This window comes from Plecotus auritus (genome assembly GCF_963455305.1).
Source record: "Plecotus auritus genome assembly, chromosome: 5".
NCBI lineage: Eukaryota > Metazoa > Chordata > Mammalia > Chiroptera > Vespertilionidae > Plecotus > Plecotus auritus.
Genome location: NC_137776.1, coordinates 170,792,236 through 170,816,038, shown reverse-complemented (window position 1 = coordinate 170,816,038; position 23,803 = coordinate 170,792,236). Strand labels below are relative to the sequence as shown.

The following is a 23,803-nucleotide window of genomic DNA, read 5'->3' as shown; positions in this document are numbered from 1 at the left end:
AACCCTGGGTCTTTCTTACTTCGTGCCTTCATGTGCCCTTCTCTCCCCTCACCTCCCCACCCTGAAGCTCTACTTCATACCTCTTCACCACATTCAAATTCTTCCCCTCCTTCAAAACCCTGTTAAAATGAACAAAACAGCCCTAGCTGGTTTGGCTTAGTAGATGGAGTGTCGGCCTGGGGACTATTCCAGTCAAGGGCCCTGCCTGGGTTGTGGGCTTATGCAAGAGGCAGCCGATCAATGATTCTTTCTCATCATTGATGTTTCTATCTCTCTCTCCCTCTCCCTTCCTCTCTAAAATCAATAAAAACACATTTTTTTAAAAAAAGTGAACAGAGTTCTCTCTAAAAAAAAAAAATACACAAAACACTATTCTGCCACTATTCTCCCATTTTTCTTTTCTCTTGGGGCAGTGACATTCCAATGCAATGCTTCTAAGACCTTCCATGAAGTAACCTCTATACCTCTCCACTTTTATTTCATCCCCTAGCTCTCTTGACCCCAGCTCTTTGAATGAACCATCCTCTCTCTCCACTTCTAAATTGCCAGGGATGCTCCATTTGGAACACTCTTCCTGACTCCCTCCTACCTAGCTCCCAGGATGTTGGCAACTCATTTTTTGTAACTCCCCCAATCTAGGTTAGATTCCCCTGCTTTCAATGAAACGATATTTCCATTTTCTAAACATGTACCTCACACTTGAAATTACCTACTCAATGTCTCTGCTAGATCATAAGCTCTGTGGCCTCAGTTGTGACCCTACCATGTAGCACTTAGTACACATTCAATTAACATTTACTGAGCAAATGAATAAACACAAACATTAATATCTTCATTAGAATCATTAGTATTTTTACTCCACTTTCCCTACTTGTGTGTGAGCTCCTTTGTGGCAGGACGCTGCCTGGTCCATCCTTCCCACTCTTCCTCCCCCATGCTGCCCAAAATAGGCCCTGGCATGTATTAGGTGCTGAGTGAATAGTTGTTGAATGAATGTAGATAGATGGATGAATGGGATGGACATCTTAAGAAAAAAATAATTGTTATAGCATTTTACTCTTCAAATGTCATTTTCAGTTGCCCCCTTACCTTGAGGGCGTCCTAATTTGCTATTGGTCCAACGGAGGACCATTATGAGACTCCTGTTAGCCAGGGAGCGCCTTGTGTCTGATAAAAAATTTTCTAATGAGTATAATATATTGGAGAAATATTGAAATTACTTTGTATGTCAAGCACATAAGTAGATTCTAATCTCAAGTAACACTTTGTAATAAATTGACCTTAATCTCTCTTTCCAGCAGAGTGTAAATAGGGGCTTTCCCATCTTTCATGATAACACTCTGCAACTGTGACTTGTAAGAGGACTCTGAACTTCAGGTACAGATTCCATACCAAGGGTACGTGGACAGTTAGTGCATTTTACCTGTTCCGGGATCTCTAGCACTTGCTCCCTATGAACCATCAATGCCTATTATATAAGATGTCTAAGATATCACTTATCTGACCTATACTGGATGGTCTGAAGAGCAGTACAAGACCTTTCAAATTCTTTGCCTGTATACAAGAAAATCTTCTTGCAGGAATACACATATTTTTCCTCTCTCCTTCATCCTAAAATAGGATGATAATGAAATTCAAACTTGTAAACAAAACTATTGCTGATCTGAACATTTGGTTTCCTTACCCGTAATTTTAGTGGTTGATAATGGGAATATTTCTTGAAAGATCCATTTGCTAGTTGACAATGTTCAACCAACCAGGTTAAAGAATTACAAATTGAGTTTTCGTCCTGAGGTAAATATTTATGTAATTGTCCCAGTACTCTTAAAACAAAAGCTGTTAACCTTTAAGAAAAAAATCAAATAAATGAACATTTAGAATTGAATCCCTTTTGGCTTTCACTTTACAGTGTGTTTTAGTTCATACAGTGTTTGTTCTTTAAAAGTAAACATTTTAAAACATGCAACTCCAAAGTAAGTTTTACAAGAGAAGGGAAGATTTTAGGAAGATCTCCAAAAACATTCAGTCAACGTGGGAGCCACACACCTTCTGTGATTGCAACACTGCTAGCACGTACATAAGCTAAAAATTGATGCCTGATGAAAAAAAAATTTTAGATTAAAGACAATAATGGGAAAACAAATAGTATTGAGCCAAGACACTGACCCATGAACATGAGATGTGGAAGAGCAAAATCATAAAATTCTAGATTATAAAATTCGTACAAACTATCAAATCTAAATCCCTGTCTGAGGCCTGAACACCCTTCCTTGTCTGAGGCCTGAACACCCTTCCTGAAAAAAAAAATTGGATATATTTACTTCCTGAACACACTTCCGTGGGAGTGTTTATCCGCTTCACCTTGAGTCATGTCATTGATTCAGGACTCACCATCTCACAATGAAGCTTTAATTACCATAATTACTCAGTCAAAAATCAATTTAAGCCTTTACTAAAATCTCTCAAAGAATATCAGACAGGATCTAATTCACAATCCCCATAATGCCTCTTATACCTTCATTCCTCTCCTCTGGTTCCCTCACTCACTCAACTACCCTAGATCTGCCCATTCTTCAGCTCCTCAAATGCCTTTGAGACTCTTGAGTCCCTCCCTCACTTTAAAATTTTGTTTTCATTTTCCTTTAAAAAAATGGAAGATATATTATTCATTGTACTTTTTGCATATTTCCTGTATTTCTCCCCCTCCCACCCCAAATTTTTGAAAGTATTCAGGTACAAGCCATTTTTTTCTATGTATCTATTTCTCTCAAGGAACTTATGGAATAGGGTCTAGGACAGTACACAAGTGTTTCTATGTTTTTAGCTGAACATTATCCACTCAGTTTTGCCTCAGAGGCTCTGGATATTTACTGAGAGGCTGTCATATCTTCTTGTGGGAGTTTCTGTTCTCCAGGCGTTTAGTTCCCAGCTTCTGTTGTGGTGGTTTTCAGTCTGGATCAGCATCCACCCACTGCATCCTGGCTGGTGTGGCTCAGTGATTGAGCATCAACCATACACATCGATCAGTTGTCTCCTGCACACCCCCTACCTGGGATTGAGCCCGCAACTGGGGCATATGCCCTGACTGGGAATCGAACCAGAGACCTCTTGCTTCATGTGCATTGAATAAGGGAACAGAGAAAGACCTGAGGGAGGTAAAGAAGTCAGCCATGCTGATACCTGGGGAGAGCATTCCAGATAAAAGGAATAGTCAATGCAAAGGCCCTGAATTGGAAGCATGACTGGCATGTTTGAGGAACAGTAAGGAAGCCACTGGGGTCCTAGTGGAATGAAAGAGTAGAAGGGAATACAGATAGGAAGGTGAGGTGGGACCAGAACAGGGAGGGCCTTGTAGATGCCAGTAAGAACTTTGATAAGATGGGAAGGTTCTGAATGGTTTTGAATGGCATGAACTAACTTAATGTTTCAACAAGGTCATTCCAGATGCTGTGCTGCATAGACTGAAGAGGGTCAAGAGCTGAAGCAAATAAAAAACCTGAGGAGGCTAATGCCATAATCCAGGTGAGAGATAAGAGTGACTTAGATCAGGATGGTATAGTACAGTTGGTAAGAAGTAGTCAAATTCAGGGTACATTTTGAAGGTTGCAGCCAAAAGTATTTGCTGGATCAGATGTGGCTTGTAAGAAAAAGAGGGCAGTGAAGGATGACCAGGCTTTTAGCGTGAGCAACTGGACAAATGAAGTTTCCATTAAGGTTGTTATTCTTTAGTTAATTAATCAACTACTATATATAAAATGCAAATCAAAACCTTCTACTTACCAAGTACTAGCATCTCCACCTTTCCACATGCTATAAGAATAGTCAGGATTTTTGTAGGACATGATGCTTATCATCCCTAAGAGGCACCAGAAAAAGAAGAGAGTGCTTCATTGACCTCCATATCTACTCAGAGTGCTTCATTAGCCCCTGGATAATAAAGTGGTAAATTTCCCTTGATGTTGGGCAGTAAGCATATGCTCTGTGGCCAACACTGAACTTAGCAAAGGAAGATTACAAATTACCGGAGTTGGGAATTATCAAGTAAAACATTCTGAGCTCATTCAAGAAGGGAAGAAGTGCTTTGGAATGCAGGTGTTTTGTCTCTCATCCATGCAATTTAGAAAGTTAAGCCAAAATGCAACAGCAAATAGTATTTATTCATATAGTAGAGTCTATCTTATGATTTTTTTGCTGAAATGTTTTTATAATTAAGCTTTTGTGTAATTCATAACAACATATATATTAGTTTAATTAAACTATTGGTTTAAAAAACACAAGATTTTTATGTACAATCTGTGAAATAGATTATTTACCTTCTTTTAATTTTCTCTTCAGGTATTGTTTTTCAATTAATGCATTTTGAAAAAAAATGTTCCAATGATCTCCTGTCTCCAGGTAGTGATAAACATAGAATACTGGGACAACGCTCATCAATTCCGCCTCTGCATTTCCCTTGGGGAGGTTGGTAAGCATATCAATGCCTTCCCGACTCAGAACTGCAGACATGACCTCACCCATAAGTAGTCCTGAAACACACACACAATTCAAAAGAGGCACAGTTAATTTCTATTAATTTCTGAATAATAGTATATTTTAAATAGAGATAAGAGCAAGCATACTAGTTCTTTACTTTTTATCTAGGGGAGGCAGTTGAATTACTTCTCAGAACTGGGGAGATAAAAGATTTGGTTAGGAAGATAGATTTTTTAAAAAACACATCAAAAGTAGGCTTATAATACCACTGTTAGAGTCCAGCCAGCGTGGATCAGTGGTTGAATGTTGACCTATGAACCAGGAGGTCATGGTTTGACTCTTGGTCAGAGCACATGCCCAGGTTATGGGCTCCATCCCCAGTCTGGGGTGTGCAGGAGTCAGCTGATCAATGATTCTCTCTCATAATTGATGTTTCTATCTCTCACTCCCTCACCCTTCCTCTCTGAAATCAATAAAAATATATTTTAAAAAATACCACTGTTATATGGTGGTAAGATGGTGTAATACAGTGGGAAAATTACTTCATAGAGTACATGGCAAATTAATTGCCATTCAATCTAATAACATTAGACATTGTAAACCTTATTAACCAGTTGCTTCCCCAAAGCAAAGCAAAGAATCTGAATTGTGAATGCTCTGTGAGTGCTGTGAGGGTCCCGTCCACAACTCACTATGCAATCCTGGGCAAACCACTTTCTTATACACACAACAAGGTAGCACATGATTTAAAAAGTTGGTTGCCAGTACTAACATTCAGTGATTCCAAGATCTTATCTGAGATAAAGTGTAATCAGGGTCTTCTATTACTTTGATGATATGTCATTGAATTGTAAAGGCTGGAGACCAGCAAAGCCACCACTTCTGCAAATGCAAAAGAACCCTCTGGAACTGGTACCTGAGCAGAGCAGTGATGCAGTTTTGGGGGGCATTTGCAGTTCATAAGACATTCTCTGGAGCAGGACTAGCCACTAAGCTCATGGAAAGTTCTTAAGTCTAGAAGCAGCTTCGCCTGCATTGAAGAGAAGTCTTTGGGCCAATGACAGCCCCCAATCTCCATCATGGAGAATAAGTCTCCATTGAAATCACGCCAGTGGAAGAAGATAGTTGGAAAAGTGGTCAGGGATTTGAAGGAGGGAATAATTGTAGGGTGAATTTGTATATACTACTGAGTAGAGAAGAGGAGAAATAGAATAATCATGACGATATTTGAATTTTGTTTGAAGCAAAAAGTGAAATGATAAATAAATATGGCATTTGTTAATTTACCTTTTACACTTACAATCCTTTTGACTTTTGTTTTGGGGACCAAATCTAATGGTACCCTGTATGGGAACTCCTTTTGTCTGCTAATGACACCTGAAATAAATTTTAAAAAAGTTATTAGATTTACACAGAGTTCTTGAGGGAAGACTATTAGAAGATTATTTACAATATAGCTACCTTCAAGGAACTAAAAAAAATAAAACTCTTTAATAATAATAATATAAAAATTTTATAAGGGAGTTAAAAATAATTAAAGATTTTTATCAAACCCTAGGCTTATGTAATCTCTTTAAATAAAAGATTAAATTTGACTGTAAGCTTTCTGGTTATTATAAAATAGGAAACAAATAGGTTATATAAATCTTATTCACCAGTAAAAGTGAGGTAGTCATTTTGTTCAAAGAGAAAATTGTTCTTGGAACTGAAATCTAAAAATAACATATAATTCCTTAGTCAAGGAAATGTGAAGATTAGCTCCATTAGGAAACAGGCCCTGAAATTCTTTCCGCCATCTCTTCTCAGTCTTACTTAGATACTTGTTCTCTATATATTATGAGTTTTAGCACACCAGTACCAGAGCATTTTTCTACTATAATAACTCATTTATTTCATAAGGAGGATAATATTTACCATTTTACTGATAGAATAGCAAGAACTCTGCTAAGCTCTTTAAATGCAGTTACATTAGATCCTCACAACATTCCTATATGCTAGGTCTATTATTATTTTTATTTTATAGATGAGGAAACTGAGGCTTAGAAAGTAAATTGTTGAAGGTCACACAGCTACTCCAGATGGACCTGTGATCTGAACTCCAGAAGTTATACTGCAGAGTCCACAGCAGTCATCACATATACTTCCATTGTCCTTCTAAGAAAGCTCTGTGAGGGCAGGAACCATCTCTTATTGAATGCTGTAGTCCCAGCATTTAATACAGTCCCTGGCACATGGTAGATGCTTTAAAAAATAGTGACATTTTGCAATTTAATGGACAAGTCACATGGCTTTGCAGAAGAGACAGGAACATTTCTCAGGTAACTTCTTTCTTCATTAATCTTTGATAAATGCTGAGGATATAATCTATATTTATAAAATCCTAAGCAACCATTATGACTGAACGACCAGAACAACCAGCCAACCAGCTGCTATGACTTGCACTGACCACCAAGGGGCAGACACTCAATGCATGAGCTGCCCTCCGGTGGTCAGTGAGCTCCCACAGTCAACCTCCCACGGCCAGCTGGTGACATCGCCCAGCCTGGCGACTGTCACCTCCTCTCCTGAAGGCCCTGGGCTGGGATGGGGAACCAGGGGTGGGTGGCGGCGGATGCGACCCCTTTCCCAGAGGGGCCAAGGGTTGGCTCCCTCCTCGGGGCTGGCGGCCAACCTCCCATGTCCTGTCCCTCCCCCCCGCCAGCAGGTTCTGATTGGCCCACCGCCCGCCCACCGTGGTGGTGGCAAGGGAAGGAGGAGGGGGACTGGGGGGGAACCACGCAGTGGCGGGGTGCCAGCGTCGGTGTCCAGTGTCCATTTCTTCTTCCGCACCCGGCCTGGTGACCAATGCCTCCTCTCCCAACCCCACCAGGGCCTTCAGGGCCCCGGGCTGGGATGGGGAACTGGGGGTGGGTGGCAGATGCGGACCCTTTCCCAGGGGGGCCAAGGGCCAGTTCCCTCCTTCATGCCAGTGGCCAACCTCCTGCACCCAGTCCCTCCCCCTGGCTGGCAGACCCCGATTGGCCCGCAGTTCCCCTGTACCTTCCACTGACTGGCCGTCCCCGATCAGCCTGGCCCAGATCACCAGCCAGACCTAGGGATCCCACCTGTGCACGAATTCATGCACCGGGCCCCTAGTATTAAAATAAAACTTGGTGGATACAATTAAGAGGTTTGCAGTGTCGTTGAAAGAGCATGGAGCCCAGCAAGAACTTACTCTATATGTGACTATGGGCAAGACACTTAGTCTTTCTATGCCTTGTTTTACTTGTCAGTTACATAATGGTAATAATATTTTCCTCAAAGGGGTTTTGTGAGGGTAAAAATAATATAAACAAAGAATCTGGCAAACAGTTCATGCACTATATACGGTACTTAATGACAATAGGTTTTTTAAAATTATCTTAATTTGATCCATTTTTCCCATCAATACCTGTTCTTGACTATTTCAATTCTCATTATCAACTCTCCTATGAGATGGAAAAAGTACAGAAGAGAAAGCTAACACTAAGAGAAGTCCATTTTACTTCTTGCGAGACATAAAAACATCCAATATAAAGGTAGATGCCAGATAGATTAAAACATTTAAAAGTTAAATCTGTGAAACTAATAAAATATACAGCAATATCTTTGTTAACTAAGGGTGTGGAAAGGCTTCTTAACAATTTCCCCCCCAAATATATAAATAATAAAATGAAATGAATTTGACTATATTCAGCATTAAAAATTCCTGTTCAAAACATACAATGGTTCATTATTGCACGAAGAAGTATATCAGAGATAAAATCTATGAGAAATATACAAGAAAACCCAAATTAAAAAATAGAAAAAAAGTGTGAAAGGTAGGAATAAGTAATTGATAGATGGGAAGCCCAAATGGCCAATACCTATATGAAGAAATGTCTAAAATCAATAATCAGAAGAATCCAAATTAAAACAATAATGAAATATCACTTTCTACCCCTCAAAAGTGGCACATTTTAGCAAGGCAAATAATACCAAATGTTGCTGAGGATGTGGAGATATAAAAACCCTTATATAGTGCTGGTGGGAGTATAAATAGTACAACCATTATGAAGAGCAATATGACAGAAGTATATGACATTCAATATATGTATGCTCTTTGACCCAGCAGTCCCAATCCTGGGTGCATAGTCCAGATAAATGCACACACAAATTCACAAAGGGAGATTCGTAGGATGTCCACTGCAGCATTGTTTATGGTAGTGGGGAATCCATCAATAAGGGATGGCTAAGTAAAACTGTGGTGGACTACACTTTGAAATAACATGTATAAGCACTGAATTAAATGTACATATTGCATTAAAGATATTTCTTTAAAACAGAGTATTAAGAAATAGAGCAGGATCTATAGCACAGTACCTTTTATATGTTAGAGCCAACATTATGTCCCTACTCAAAGACATATATCAAGCAAGCATTTTAAGTGGGAACATTTGGAGGAAGAAAAAATGGGAGTGGGGGTCAAGAGTGAAAGGAGAAAATAGAAGATGAGAGGGGTCTGCCCAGACTAATGATAAACAGTGTGTTAGGAAGTGGGGTGGGGGTCACATCTGAATATGAAAATAGTAAGGGGAAAGGGTTTGTCAAGGAGAGAAAGTAGAACTGACAATTAGGGCTAGTCTTTTTTTTTTGCTGTTTCTAATAAATCTTTTTTGTTCAGATTATTACAATTGTTCCTCTTTTTCCCCCCCATAGCTCCCCTCCACCCGGTTCCCACCCCACCCTCTGCCCTTACCCCCCTCTACTGTCCTCATCCATAGGTATATGATTTTTGTTCAGTCTCTTCCCGCACCCCCCACAACCCTTTCCCCACTGAGAATTGTCAGTCCACTCCCTTTCTATGCCCCTGATTCTATTATATTCACCAGTTTATTCTGTTCATCAGATTTTTTATCCACTTGATTTTTAGATTCACATGTTGATAGATATGTATTTGTTGTTCATAATTTTTATCTTTACCTTTTTCTTCTTCTTCCTCTTCTTAAAGAATACCTTTCAGCATTTCATATAATCCTGGTTTGGCGGTGATGAACTCCTTTAGCTTTTTCTTATCTGTGAAGCTCTTTATCTGACCTTCAATTCTGAATGTTAGCTTTGCTGGGCAGAGTAATCTTGGTTGTAGGTTCTTGCTCTTCATCACTTTGAATATTTCTTTTTTTTTTCTTTTTTAAAAAATATGGAACGCTTCATAAATTTGTGTGTCATCCTTGCGCAGGGGCCATGCTAATCTTCTCTGTATCATTCCAATTTTAGTATATGTGCTGCCGAAGCGAGCACACTTTGAATATTTCTTGCCACTCCCATCCGGCCTGCATAGTTTCTGTTGAGAAATCAGCTGACAATCGTGTGGGTGCTCCCTTGTAGGTAATTAACTGTTTTTCTCTTTTTTTTTTTTAAATAAATCTTTATTCAGATTATTACAATTATTTCTCCTTTTTCCCCCCATAGCTCCCCTCCACCCAGTTCCCACCCCACCTTCTGCCCTTACCTCCCCACCACTGTCCTCATCCATAGGTGTATGATTTTTGTCCAGTCACTTCATGAACCCCCCCATACCCCTTTCCCCCTGAGAATTATCAGTCCACTCCCTTTCTATGCCCCTGATTCTATTATATTCACCAGATTATTCTGTTCCTCAGGTTTTTAATTCACTTGATTTTTAGGTTCACTTGTTGATAGATATGTATTTGTTGTTCATAATTTTTCTCTTTACTTTTTTCTTCTTCCTCTTCTTTAAGAATACCTTTCAGCATTTCATATAATACTGGTTTGGTGGTGATGAACTCCTTTAGCTTTTTCTTATCTGTGAAGCTCTTTATCTTCCCTTCAATTCTGAATGATAGCTTTGCTGGGTAGAGTAATCTTGGTTGTAGGTTCTTGCTATCCATCACATTGAAAATTTCTTGCCACTCCCGTCTGGCCTGCATAGTTTCTGTTGAGAAATCAGCTGACAGTCGTATGGGTGCTCCCTTGTAGGTAATTAACTGTTTTTCTCTTGCTGCTTTTAATATTCTCTCTTTGTCTTTTGCTCTTGGCATTTTAATTATGATGTGTCTTGGTGTGGTCCTCTTTGGATTCCTTTTGTTTGGGGTTCTGTGCGCTTCCTGGACTTGTAAGTCTATTTCTTTCACCAGGTGGGGGAAGTTTTCAGTCATTATTTCTTCAAATAGGTTTTCAGTATCTTGCTCTCTCTCTTCTTCTGGCACCCCCATAATTCTGATGTTGGTACGCTTGAAGTTGTCCCAGAGTCTTCTTACACTATCTTCAACTTTTTGGATTTTTTTTTTGCTTTTTGCTTTTTCGGTTGAGTGTTTTTTGCTTCTTTGTGTTTCAATTCTTTGACTTGATTTTTGTGTTCCTCTTGTCTGTTTTTGGGTCTCTGTATAATATTTTTTATTTCAGTCAGTGTATGTTTAATTTCTAGTTGGTCCTTTTTCATATCCTCGAGGCTCTCGCTAAATTTATCGGCCTTTTCTAGGATATTCTTAAAAAGCCTTATAACCGTGGTTTTGAATTCTATATCCAGTCGTTTGTTTTCCTCCATTTCTTTCGTTTGTGATCTGATTCTTTGACACCGCATTTTCACTCCTCCCTGAGTTGGTAAGGTAGATTTGTGTGCTAGGTTTCCAATATGGCCCAGTGGGTCTGCCTCCCCAGTTAACCTGAGGTGGACACTCTTGGTGCACCCCTTTGTGGACTGTGTGTACAGCCTTGTTGTAATTAAGTCTTGATTGTTGTTGGTATCACTGGGAAGAATTGACCTCCAGGCCAGTTGGCTGTAAGGATCAGCTGTGTCTATGCTGGGAGAAGTTCAGTGCTGGAGACAGCCTTATAGGATTAGACTTGCCAAATTGCAATAGCCTCTGTGCTTAGCTTGGATGGGGTGGAGTCTCAGTCTTGGCTTCCTGTCAGCCTTACCCTTGTGCGCACGTGCGCGCCTTCAGACCTCCACCTTCCCTGGCTCCTGAGTCTCTGCCCGAGAGTCCAGACTCCCCCCACAAGAGCGTGGGTCCCCAGGGGCTCGCCTGGAACCGGGGTTCACTGCAGTCAGAACTGGGGCTCAGTGCATTCAGGAGCCTCTGACTCCCTTCCACTAGGGAAAGCCTGTGGCAACCTCCGCAGCCTTTGTGCGCACTGGTGTGCGTGCGCGCACTTTTAGTCCTCCGCCTTCCCCGGCTCCGGAGTCTCCGCCCGAGAGTCCAGACTCCCCCCGTAAGAGCGTGGGTCCCCAGGGGCTCGCCTGGAACTGGGGTTCAGTGCAGTCAGAACTGGAGTTCAGTGCGGTCGGGGGCTTCCTTCCCCCTTCCGCCAGAGAAAGTCAGCCAGGCTCTCAGCCGCCCTTCCTCTCTGCACGCACAAAGACCCTTTGCCGTACCTCCAATTCTCTGTGAGCTTTTCTCTTTCCTTCTAGTTGTAGAATTTTCACTCAGCCAGCTTTCCTGTGGTTCTGGATGGTGTCCGTTCTGTCTTTTAGTTGTAGTTTTGAAATTGTTGTGCGAGGCAGCAGTTTAGGTGCTTACCTATGCCGCCATCTTGGTTTCCTGTTTTTCTCTTGCTGCTTTTAATATTCTCTCTTTGTCTTTTGCTCTTGGCATTTTAATTATGATGTGTCTTGGTGTGGTCCTCTTTGGATTCCTTTTGTTTGGGGTTCTCTGTGCTTCCTGGACTTGTAAGTCTATTTCTTTCACCAGGTGGGGGAAGTTTTTGGTCATTATTTCTTTAAATAGGTTTTCAGTATCTTGCTCTCTCTCTTCGTCTGGCACCCCCATAATTCTGATGTTGGTACGCTTGAAGTTGTCCCAGGGGCCCCTTACACTATCTTCATATTTTTGGATTCTTTTTTCTTTTTCTTTTCCAGTTGGGTGTTTTTTGCTTCTTTGTATTTCAATTCTTTGACTTGATTCTTGCAATCCTCTAGTCTGCTGTTAGGTCTCTGTATAATATTTTTTATTTCAGTCAGTGTATGTTTAATTTCTAGTTGGTCCTTTTTAATATCCTCGAGGCTCTCGCTAAATTTATCGGCCTTTTCTAGGAAATTCTTGAAAAACCTTATAACCGTGGTTTTGAACACTATATCCAGTTGTTTGCTTTCCTCCATTTCTTTCATTTGTGATCTGTTTCTTTGTCTCTGCATTTTCGCTGCTTCCCTGAGTTGGTAGAGTAGCTTTGTGTGCTAGGTGTCCTATAGGGCCCAGTGGCTCAGCCTCCCCAGTTACCTGAGGTGGACACTCTTTTTTTTTTTTTTTTTTTTTTTGAGGTGGACACTTTTGGTGCACCGCTTCGTGGACTGTGTGCACAGCCTTGTTGTAGTTAAGTCTTGATTGTTGTTGGTATCACTGGGAGGAATTGACCTCCAGGCCAATTGGCTGTGAGGATCAGCTGTGTCTATGCTGGGAGAACTTCTGTGCTGGAGACACCCTTATGAGACAAGACTTGCAAAATTGCAAAAGCCTCTGTGCTCAGCTTGGATGGGGCGGAGTCTCAGGGTGGAGCAGACAGCCTTGGTTTCCTGTCATCCCTGCCCTATGAGGCCCCTGGGTCTCAGTGTCCCTCGGTAATCGCTGCAAGCACCTCTGAGAGAAAGCTGCCCTCGAGTTTTGCGCACTGCCAGACAGTTTAGTTTCTCCCCGAATGAGTCTGGGTTCTCAGAATCTCGCCTGGAACTGGAGTTCAGCGCAGTCGGGAGATTCCGTCTCCCTCCTGCTTGAGAAAGCCAGCCATGCACTCAGCAGTCAGTCCTCTCTGCGCGCGCGCGCCCCCGGACCTCTGCCTCCCGCAGCTCCCCTGAGTCTCAGTGTGCTTTTCTCTTTTCCTTATAGTCCAGATTCCCCCCAAATGAGTCTGGGTTCCCAGAATCTTGCCCAGGACTGGAGTTCAGTGCAGTTGGGAGCTTCCGTCTCCCTCCTGCTTGAGAAAGCCAGCTGTGCACTCAGTCGCTAGTCCACTCTGTGCACCTCCGTACCTCAGCCTTTTGTAGCTCCTCTGAGTCTCAATGTGCTTTTCTATTTCCTTCTAGTTGTAGAATTTCCACTCAGCCAGCTTTCCTGTGGTTCTGGATGGTGTCCGTTCTGTCTTTTAGTTTTAGTTTTGAAATTGTTGTGTGAGGCAGCAGTTTAGGTGTTTACCTGTGACGCCATCTTGGTTTCTCCAAGTCTGTCTCTTTTCGTTGAAAAGATTTAACTGAGCATATTATAAATTTCATAAAGAGATAATGTATTTGACTAAGTGCTCAAATGTTTGCAAAATTCTAACGTTGAGAAGATTCAGAAGATCTCAGTGAAGGAAAAAGGGATGCAGGAACAAGGAGGAATGGTTTGTAAAGTGATTAATTAGCATTGTGTTATCAAATAATGCATGTTAAGTATGTGAATGACTTTTTAAAAAAATGTATTTTTATTGATTTTAGAGAGGAAAGGAGAGCAAAAGATAACATGTAAAATACAAAATTATTTTACTTACCATAAATACCCTTTGGGTCCAGAGTAATACCAGCATAACTTTCCTTTTTGACACCTTCTGGCTAAAATAATGACAGAAAACATTCAGTTAAGTACGTAATTAAATCTGTATGATCTCAATTCTTAGGTCAATTTGACCACTTTCCAATTTAAAAAATCCTTTTTGCAAATGGGGGTGTAATGCAAAGCATGTTTAAATACTTAAATGCATAAATTCAAGAATAAGATTTTTCTGGCTATTTACATAATAATCAGAGCAAACACTAAACAGAAGTTACTATAAGCCAGGCAATTGACCTAAGTGCTTTGTATGTATTAGTTTATTTAACCTCAAAAATACTCTATGAAGTAGGTGCTATTATTACTGCCATTTGACAGATGAGGAAACTGACACACAGAGCGATCACAAAACTTATCCAATGGGACAATGCTAGGAAGTGATGGAGGCAGGATTCAAACAGGGGCAGCCTGGCTCCAAAGCCTGCATATGGAACCACCATGTAAGGATGAATAGAACAAGCCTTGCACAAAATAAGTTAATGTATGTTTACTGAAGTGAATTTCATGGATGAAGTCAGAACTCAGAGAATGAAGACTGTGAACCTTGAGAAAGAAGAAACCTACTAAGAAGGTCTTCTGGTGACTAGCTGGGCTCAAATTAAAAAACAAAAACAGAGCCTAGCAGCCATTTGTATTCTGGAGCCTCTCACGCAAACTGCCTACCTCTGCACTGAACTGCCTGCCTGCACTGTGTTCTGCCATCTGAGTCAGACCTTATAAAGGAGTTCCTGGAATCCTACAATAGGACTGAAGCTTTTCCTATCCAATTGGAGCTGAACAGCTCCAACCAACCAGAGTGGCTCTATTCTGAACAATCAAGACAGTGCCTTTTGGACCAATCACACTACAAAGATTTGGAATCCTCATTTGCATGAGGACAGACCAATTAGAGAGCAGGGGTGGAAACTTCTGTCTATATAAGCCAGTTTCCCTTTGGCTCTGAGAGCACAGTTTCCCTTTCCACAGAAGACTGCATTTCCCTGGCTCAGCTGAAACACAGAAGATGTCTTTGGGAGCAGGGTGGAGTAGACCAGTGCGGGCCAGAGCAGCCTGGCACAGAATGGAGCAGATCAAATCACAGCGGAGCAAACCAGATCACACAGCACAAAGCAAACCAGGAAGAAGCAGAGCAGAGCAGACCATTGAGGAGAAGACTAGCCAGTTGAGAGGCCTGGCTCCAGGGCCACTTGGTCCTGGGGCTGCCTCATAGCCATACTATATCACAATAGAGCTGTTCTGCACTGAATAAAGTTTTCTTCCAGCACCCCAAATTGGGGATTCCTGTTGCAGTTGAAGTGGTGCCAATGACCATAGGTTGACAAAACCTAGGAAGACACAGTTCTGTCATTAACTAGCCATGTGACCCTGGGCAAGAATCTTAATAAGATAACATGAAGATACTCACCAGACTCGATGGGTAAATCGTACTTAATAAATGATTGTTTTTTTGACCTGTTAATTTACTTATTTATATAATGGACTGTAAATTATAAACTATGCATGTATTAGTTTATTTAAACTCTAAAATACTCCATGAAATACTAGGGCATGTATTATTTATACCCCTAGTGGTTAGTATAATATTTGGCACATAGATTTCAAGAACACTTTCTAAATGTGTTGGGGAGGGGGATGCCTGGAAGGCTATATACCAAATTATTAAAATTGGATAGCTCTGGGGATTCATTTTCTTTATGTTTTTTTCAATATTCTATATTTTCTACAATAAGCATTTTTTATTTAATTTAAATTGTTAAGTAATAATTTCAAAGTTAAGAAAAGTTACAAGAATAGTACAAAAAAGATCCAAGATAACTTCCACCCAGATTCCCCAAATGTAAACATTCCATTACATGTACATTCTAATTTTCTGTGTACCTACTGAATTACTAAGCATAAGTTGCTGATTACTTTTTTTTTCGGAAAGAAAAACGTGATTTTTAAAAGAATCAGGAAAAACATGTTTCTTACCACTACTCGTAATGTTTTTACTAAGATTTCTTTTCCCAGTGAAGTCTCCAGTGAAAAGTTGATCTTGTGGAGGCCGATTTCCAGAGGAAGCACAGTAAAGGTCACCAGATGACTAGAGGAGCCCTCTATTCTCTGCTGCAGACATTTGGAGGTCTTTCTTCCCTGATGGCTGACTGGGCTTTCTGATGAACAGATTCCCTCCACAGCAGACATTGTAACACAGAACTGAAATATCACCAATGAACAATTATATCAAAACACTTTATAAGGAAAGTATGCCCTTTGTTCATCTGGACACAATTCTTCCCTGATACTTTTATCATATTAAATAATTCCTTAGATTCTAAGGCACAGGAGAAAGCTCACTTTTGAGTTTTTAAAACATACAAGTTGCTATAGACCTTAGCAATGTGAAAGCAATCTAGAAAGCTCAACACTGCTCAGAAATATCTTACTTTCCTTACACTGTTACCTACTAAGAAGTGAGGGGCAAAGCTACTGAAGTTCTTTGTGCATTGGTACACTGTCTCTTTGTATTGTAGACAGTGGGAACCCCAGGCTCAGGCATTTTGTGTTACTCATTTTTGTGTCTTTTAGCTCAGTCCTTGTATGCTACAAATGGTTTTATGAAAGAATTAAAACTCTCATCTCTTGGCATTCAAGGTCCTGCCCAATAAGTCCCAAAATTAATTTTCCAATCTTACCTTTTAACTTCCTACTTATACCTAATTTTACAACAAGACTCTGACTCCAGAAAGACCTCGGTTCAAATCTTGGCTATTCCTTTTACTGCATAATGAGAGCAGGTTGTAAGACCTCTTTCATTCTCCCTGTCCCCATATTTATAGTAGGGATAATAGTAGATACTAACTGGCTCAAATAGTGAATACTTTTAATCTTCCTTCCAAAATCTAGTGAACTGACAGAATTGAAAACTATACCCAAAAGAATAAATCCATAATAACCAGAATAAATTAACCAGGGAAACAAGAAAGAATGCCAATATTCAACTAATTTTGAGGAATTTCTCAAAAATAAAAAGTTCCTTCTTGCTCTTCAGAAACACAAACTACCAAGGTGTTTGGGGCAGTAATTAAAGAAACCTATTGGGTCATATTGGTTTAAATCGTTGAACTGAGTTTTTATTTGTTTGTGTATATGATAATTCCATTAATAGAATTCTCAGAAAGTTAGAGAATTTTTATTTATTTATTTGCACATCTCATAAATACCTACTTACCCCTATCCCAGACGACCTATAGTTGTAAACAGTTCCTTTCAATTGGATCTGTTCCCCTCGTACAACAGAATATGGTATATTCATTTCCAGGAATACATCTTTGAATACCTTTGTCTTGACAGTATCAGAAACACATATGCCTTCAGCACAAAGTAAAAGCAAAGTAGAAGCATATTAGGAAATTCCTATAATATTTTATTAGTACTAAAATGTCTCACATTTGCTTTGCTTCAAGAAAAAAAAATTAGATCATGGTTTTTCATTATTGTCACCCATGTCCTTACATTTTCTATTTGTTGATCTCTATCTCAATAATTATTGGTATTAACAGAAAACTTTATTTGTCCAACAAATATTGAATTCTATTTAAGGCATAAGATTGTCAACTAAAGCACCAAATCTCTTTTTATTTTATTTATTTATTTATTTTTATTTTTTATTGTTTAAAGTATTACATATATTAGTACATATATCTCCTTTTTTTCCCCATTGACCTTCCCCCAGCCTCTCCTACCCCCTGTCGCATGCCCTCATCCCACCCCCCCCCATTGTCAAATCTCTTTTTAGATATTTATCATTGGCTCCATTTAATGGGTGTAAAATTTTTATTATGGAAACCAATATTTTATAAAAGCAAAAAATAGTAAACAAACAAAATCAATCCTGAAATTATTTATAAAGTATCTGAGAAAAATGAAAGAAAATAGGGGCTTGACATCAGCATTTAAAGAATGATGGCTTATAGAAGAGCAAAAGAGGAAATACATATGGTAAAAAATGTGAGCATATCTAAGCCTTTTTGTAATACATTTAAAAGAATATTATTTAAAATTTCACCACTAAGTCATGGGTAAACTAAATAGATAATAACGCAAATACTATATTTTTTCAATGATGGCAAAAACACAGCGTTCTACAAAGCATCAAACTACATTTTGATAACCAAATCATTACTTAAAAGAGTATGTAACTTAAGCTTTCTTACCACTATCTGAAATGCCAACACCTTGAATTTCCCAGGTAGTTAGAGAATCGGGTAGCACAAACTGCAACTCCTTTCTGAAAGTGAAAAAGTTAATGTTCAAATACAGTGAAACATCAATAAACCCAACTGGACAGCATTCATTAACAGAATTTTTGCTTCATACTACTTTAGAAAAAAAAATTAAAGCAAAACAAAAATCACATCAGTTATTAAGGAAAATCAAGCAAGAAAAACATATTCTGTAAGTCTACTTGTTGATTTTTCTTGTGCTATTTTTTATTAATCCTCACTAGAGGATATTTTCCCATTGATTTTTAGAGTTGAAGAGAGAGGGAAAGACGGAGAGAAATATCAATGTGAGAGAAACACATCGATTGGTTGCCTCTTGCACTCGTCTGGACCAGGGCCCGGGGCAGGGAGGAGCCTGCAACTGAGGTACGTGCCCTTGATTGGAATTGAACCCAGGACCCTTCGGTCTGCAGGCTGACACTCTATCCACTGAGCCAAACTGGCTAGGGCAATCTACTTGTTTTATGTTTTGAGATTTTTCACTTGATTGATGAGAATTCAAATTCAGAAGGATCCCTTTGAAACATTGCAAATTCAAAACACACAAAAAAAGAAAAATTATGTTCATTATGTAGTATGTTCTAAAATAGGGAAGCAAAGTAATGCATCTTAACAGTGCTCATAAAGTTGACATAACTAAAAATTTCTGATTAAGTTTATATATTTATTTATTTCATTCAACAAACAGCTATTGTCCACCAATTTTGTGTCAGGCATAGTGCTAAGTGCTGAGTATACAGCTCGTAAAAGATGTAGTTCCCTCCAGCAGTTTACAGTCTAGAGGAAAAAACAGTTCAGTAAATAAATTCCAATACACTATAATAACTGTACCAATAAAGCATTAAAAATTCAGAGGTAATTTGCATTTATTCAACACAGTTCCTCTACAAGCCAGACAGACTAGGTATAAAACAGTAATCTGAATTTAATCCTTGCTCTGGAGGTAATTACATTTTAATGTGGAAGATGGGCAGGTAAATAGGCCATTATCATACTGTGATACATGCAACAGGGTTAATCAGGAGGAGAAATTTATCCAATCACTGGTAGGGTAGGGAACAATGATGGGGAGGCTTGCCAGAGGAAGTGCTAGCCAAAGGGCAATGTTCATCTGGAATGACAACAGTGTGGAGGAAGAATGAGAGGGAACATGGATAGAGACAAGGAAACCCATTAGAAAACTGATGCCAGGCTCGGGACTAGTGCTTTGAGTCCACAAGGAAGGGAGACAGTCAGGGACTCCGCATTATTCATTATTGTTTTCAGTGCCTGGTACTGAGGAGGCATTCCATAAAAATGAGTTGAATAAAGGAATTTAATGAGCAAAGAACCTTTCTTCTCATTAATCAATATTTGTTTTATATACAGATATTTCAGGATAAAAAAGGGCTTCTTCACAATATAAACACAATTGTGCTCAGTTAATGCTTACTGAAGTGAAATGAAATTAAATGGAATAGAGAACTCTTCTTCCCCAAGAGTTAATTCTGACTTGGAATCAACTACTAGAGCAAAGCATACAGTTAAGGAAAAAAAAAAAAGTGAAACAAAAAAACAAAATTTGGCCAAATGTTAGTGTAGAGAGCGGCTACAGCATTCGGATAGGATCAAGACTTGGACTGACTTGTGGCAAAGCCACCTACAAGTCCCAGCTTGGAGGGCAAAGCCCTCCCAGCACAATTATAGGCAAAAGGCTATGGTTGTAAGCTTGACCTTATAGTCTGACCCTGCAGTCCTAGGTAGCTAAGGGATGTGGGCTGCTGGGGGTGTAGCAAGTGCTGCCAAAACAAGGCTTGATAGAGTTCAGAGAATGGCAACAACAGGAAAGAAGCATATTTGAAATTCGCAAGAACATTGTAAACATCTTGCCCTTCTTTTGCTTTGGGTGATCTGACTATAAAATAAAGCTTCGGTTTACAGGCTGTGTCACTGTTTCCTCATCCAGGCACAGTGATCCACCTGGTCCCAACTGTACTCTCTTGTCTGTCTTCTTTAATCCTTCACCACCCCTTCTCAGCACACCCCTGGCTGTGCTGGACGCAGTTCATGTTACTATCATCTTAACTCTTAAACTATTGGGAAATGGGCTGTCTTCAGATTTTTGCCATAATATTTGCATTTTCTCACATTGTTCAGAGGAATGTCAAAGAAGTATGTATATAATACCTTTGTTAAATAGGACAGGGGTCTCAAGGTTTGAGCCATTCTTACTAAGTGCTGTTCTTGCTAAATGTTAAAATGAAGCACAGTATTTTGCAGACCAGCTGTAAATAGGATAACCCAACCTGTAGCCAACTGCAAAGAAGACATCAAGTAATTGACCAAATAGTGTATGTAAGCAATTTTTAAGCCTCCCTTCTGGAGGCAAAACTTTGGATATGAATCCCCTGTCTCCTTTTCTAGCTGCAAGTAAATACAACTACCTTGCTTGATTGAATAGGGCACACAAAGTGGGGATCAAAGTGGGGAATCTCTTGAGTTCTTTAATACCTTCTGGAGACACGATGAACTTCCCATAACCAGCTTTCTGGAAAATAGCTTCTTATTTCTGCTTTGGTTACTGGTGCCAGGGTCCGTATATCTGGGGGTCAGGGGAAGTATATTCAATTATAGAAAAACAACATTATTCTACTTAGAGCCAAATTTTAAATATGGACATTAATTTAGACACCCATTTTCTGAAAGATCAATGAAACATGTTGTTTTGTGATTTCAAATTAGAACTATTAGGAATTCTCCACTAATAGCATTGACAAAACAAAGCATAAAATTTAATTATCTATGTACACTGAGTGGCCAGATTATTATGATCTCTGAATGCATAACAATCTGGCCACTCAGTGTATATCCTATATAATAAAAGGCTAATATGCAAATTGTCCCCTTGACCAGGAGTTCGACCAGCAGGCAGGCTGGCCAACCACCCATGTCCCCTCCCCCTGGCCAGGTTGGCTGGACCCCACCCATGCACGAATTCATGCACCGGGCCTCTAATATTTATACATACATACATACATACATACATACACTGAGTAGACAGATTATTATGCATTCAGAGATCATAATAATCTGGCCACACAGTGTATATAAAAACCTAATATGCAAAGTGTCCCCTTGGGAGTTCGATCACTTGCTATGACATGCGCTGACCACCAGGGGGCGACGCAGAACGAAGGAAGGCCCAGGTTGGCAGCTGGAAGCTGGTAGGGACCCTACCCGTGCATGAATTTCATGCGCTGGGCCTCTAGTTTGTTTTATAAATTGCTAAATGTTTAGTGTTCCTGAGATTATACAAGATACTAATCAGTCTATAAAGTTATTTGCATTTTTATAATTGCAACAATTCTGTTTATGTGATTCTCTGCCTTAGCTTAGAAATTTATTTATAAATTCTCTTTAGTCAAAATGAACATAACTTCTGTTCCCGTCCAAGATGAAGTAACAGGGACTGGGGTTATCCCTCTGTCTTTAAAAAGAAAAAAAAAAAAAAAAAGAGAGAAGAATACCAGACACACCATATAAAACAGATTTTAGACACCTGAGCTTAAATGACCCAGGACTGTGATCCCTGAGAGAAGGGAGAAGATTAGGTAAAGTCTAAAGTTGTCCAGGTTTCCTGTCTGGAGATAGTTTACAGGCTACAGGGCAGGGAGAGGAACCCATGCAGGCCCTTGTAGAGTTGCAACAACACACATGGGAGTTTTAGGATGTCATCAAATGGATGATGTTTAAGATATACTATTAAGCAAAACAATCCTATGTAATAAAAGCCTAATATGCTAAGTGTCTGGTCGTCCATTCAACCAATCAAAGCGTAATATGCTAATGATATGCTAAGGCCGCTCAACCGCTCACTATGACGTGCACTGACCACCAGGGGACAGTTGACTGGTCGACCAGTCACTATGACGTGCACTGACCACCAGTGGGCAGACACTCCAACCGGTAGATGAGCTTGCTGCTGAGATCCAGCCCATTGGGACTGAGCGAGATGGGCCGGACACACCCTAGAGCAGGGGTGGGCAAACTTTTTGACTCGAGGACCACAATGGGTTCTTAAACAGACCGGAGGGCCGGAACAAAAGCATAGATGGAGTGCTTGTGTGAACTAATATAAATTCAAAGTAAAGGAGCGGAGGGGAGAGCAAGAGAACCCTCCGCTCTTTCAGCTCCGTGGGCCATATAGAACAGCCGAACGGGCCGGATCCGGCCCGCGGGCCGTAGTTTGCCCACGGCTGCCCTAGAGCCCTTCCAGGTTCCCTCCTAGGCTGGGCAACCTCCTGCATCCCTCTCCATCCCGATCTTGCACTGGTGGCATCCCTCAGCCTGGCCTGCGCCCTCTTGCAACCCGGGACCCCTCACGGGGTGTCGGAGAGCCGGTTCCGGCCCCATCCCACAGGCCAGGCCGAGGGACTCCACTGGTGCACGAATTTGTGCACTGGGCCTCTAGTCAGATTATAAAATAAGACTGGTCATTCTGCTTTTGTCTGTTTTGCTTTTACTATATGTAAATGAAACAAAAGTCCTAAAAGTTCTGAAAACATATTAATGGAGTTCTATAGAATCTGAAATTATATATTGTACTTGAAACGGAAATAAGATTTCGACTTTTATATAAGTACACTTAACCTTATGCTAGATTTAAAAACCTTTTGCTTATATTTGGTCATATAGGTATAAATGGAATTTTTAATGGTTGTAATATCACAGCACCATAGAATATCAGAGCTCAAAGGCACATTGGATATCATCTGGCCTAACTTTCTTGCTTTAGAAATGAGGAGGCTGAGACTCTGAGAGGATAAACAATCATTCAGGTTTATAGAATGAGCCCTGGGTCCTGACTATGGACTAATGCAGTGGTCGGATAACTGCGGCTCGCACTGCTCTGTTGACTAATGAGTTTGCCGACCACTGGACTAATGTACTCTGCTCCATACACTATATGAACCTCTTTGGATTCCCAAAAATGATTAACAGATTTTTTACCTTAGGGGCATTTACAAGTTATCTTTTCTATTTTAATTTAAAATAGAACATGAAAATTGCCTTTCTTAGCAGCATAAAATTACACAAAATTCTTCATATTGGGCAGAATTCTGAAAGAAAACATCAAACTTACGTAGCCTTCCCAATTGCATTAATTTATGAGACTCTTCAGCACGGAACAGGTGTGCTATGGTACAACAATTCATGAAAGCTTGGATGCATCTTGGGCCTAGCTTAATCCGGGCAGCTCGCTGTTCACAGCTTTCATCATCATTACGATAGGCTCCATCATAACAACATTTCTTCACTTGCATATGTTTGTATTTAGCAGCTGAAATGGTAATGATACAGGTGTCCTTGATTATGCATAAAGTCATAACACCTCACGCTTAGAAGAGATCTGAAGAGATACTTGGTTTCTACTGCCATATGACCCCCTCCCCACAAGAGTCATGGTTAGTTGGCTGATCAGCCTCCCTTTGGAACTACTGTAGGAATGGGGAGAATATGGTCTCACGAGGTAGGTAGTCAATTCTG

The 23,803-nt window shown here is 40.1% G+C and overlaps 1 protein-coding gene across 1 annotated transcript in view; it reads right to left on the bottom strand.

Annotated features, from left to right (window-relative positions):
• C5 (complement C5) overlaps positions 1–23,803 on the bottom strand; it is an 87,913-nt gene that overhangs the window by 31,083 nt on the left and 33,027 nt on the right. Inside the window, exons 17-26 of the mRNA XM_080668025.1 lie at positions 23,400–23,597; positions 20,768–20,858; positions 18,209–18,282; positions 17,224–17,363; positions 15,984–16,208; positions 13,954–14,014; positions 5,761–5,850; positions 4,314–4,526; positions 3,781–3,856; positions 1,685–1,844 (exon numbers count right to left, since the gene is read on the bottom strand). Coding sequence (XP_080524151.1) covers positions 1,685–1,844; positions 3,781–3,856; positions 4,314–4,526; positions 5,761–5,850; positions 13,954–14,014; positions 15,984–16,208; positions 17,224–17,363; positions 18,209–18,282; positions 20,768–20,858; positions 23,400–23,597 — 1,328 coding nt within the window. The remainder of the gene's footprint in view (positions 1–1,684; positions 1,845–3,780; positions 3,857–4,313; positions 4,527–5,760; positions 5,851–13,953; positions 14,015–15,983; positions 16,209–17,223; positions 17,364–18,208; positions 18,283–20,767; positions 20,859–23,399; positions 23,598–23,803) is intronic.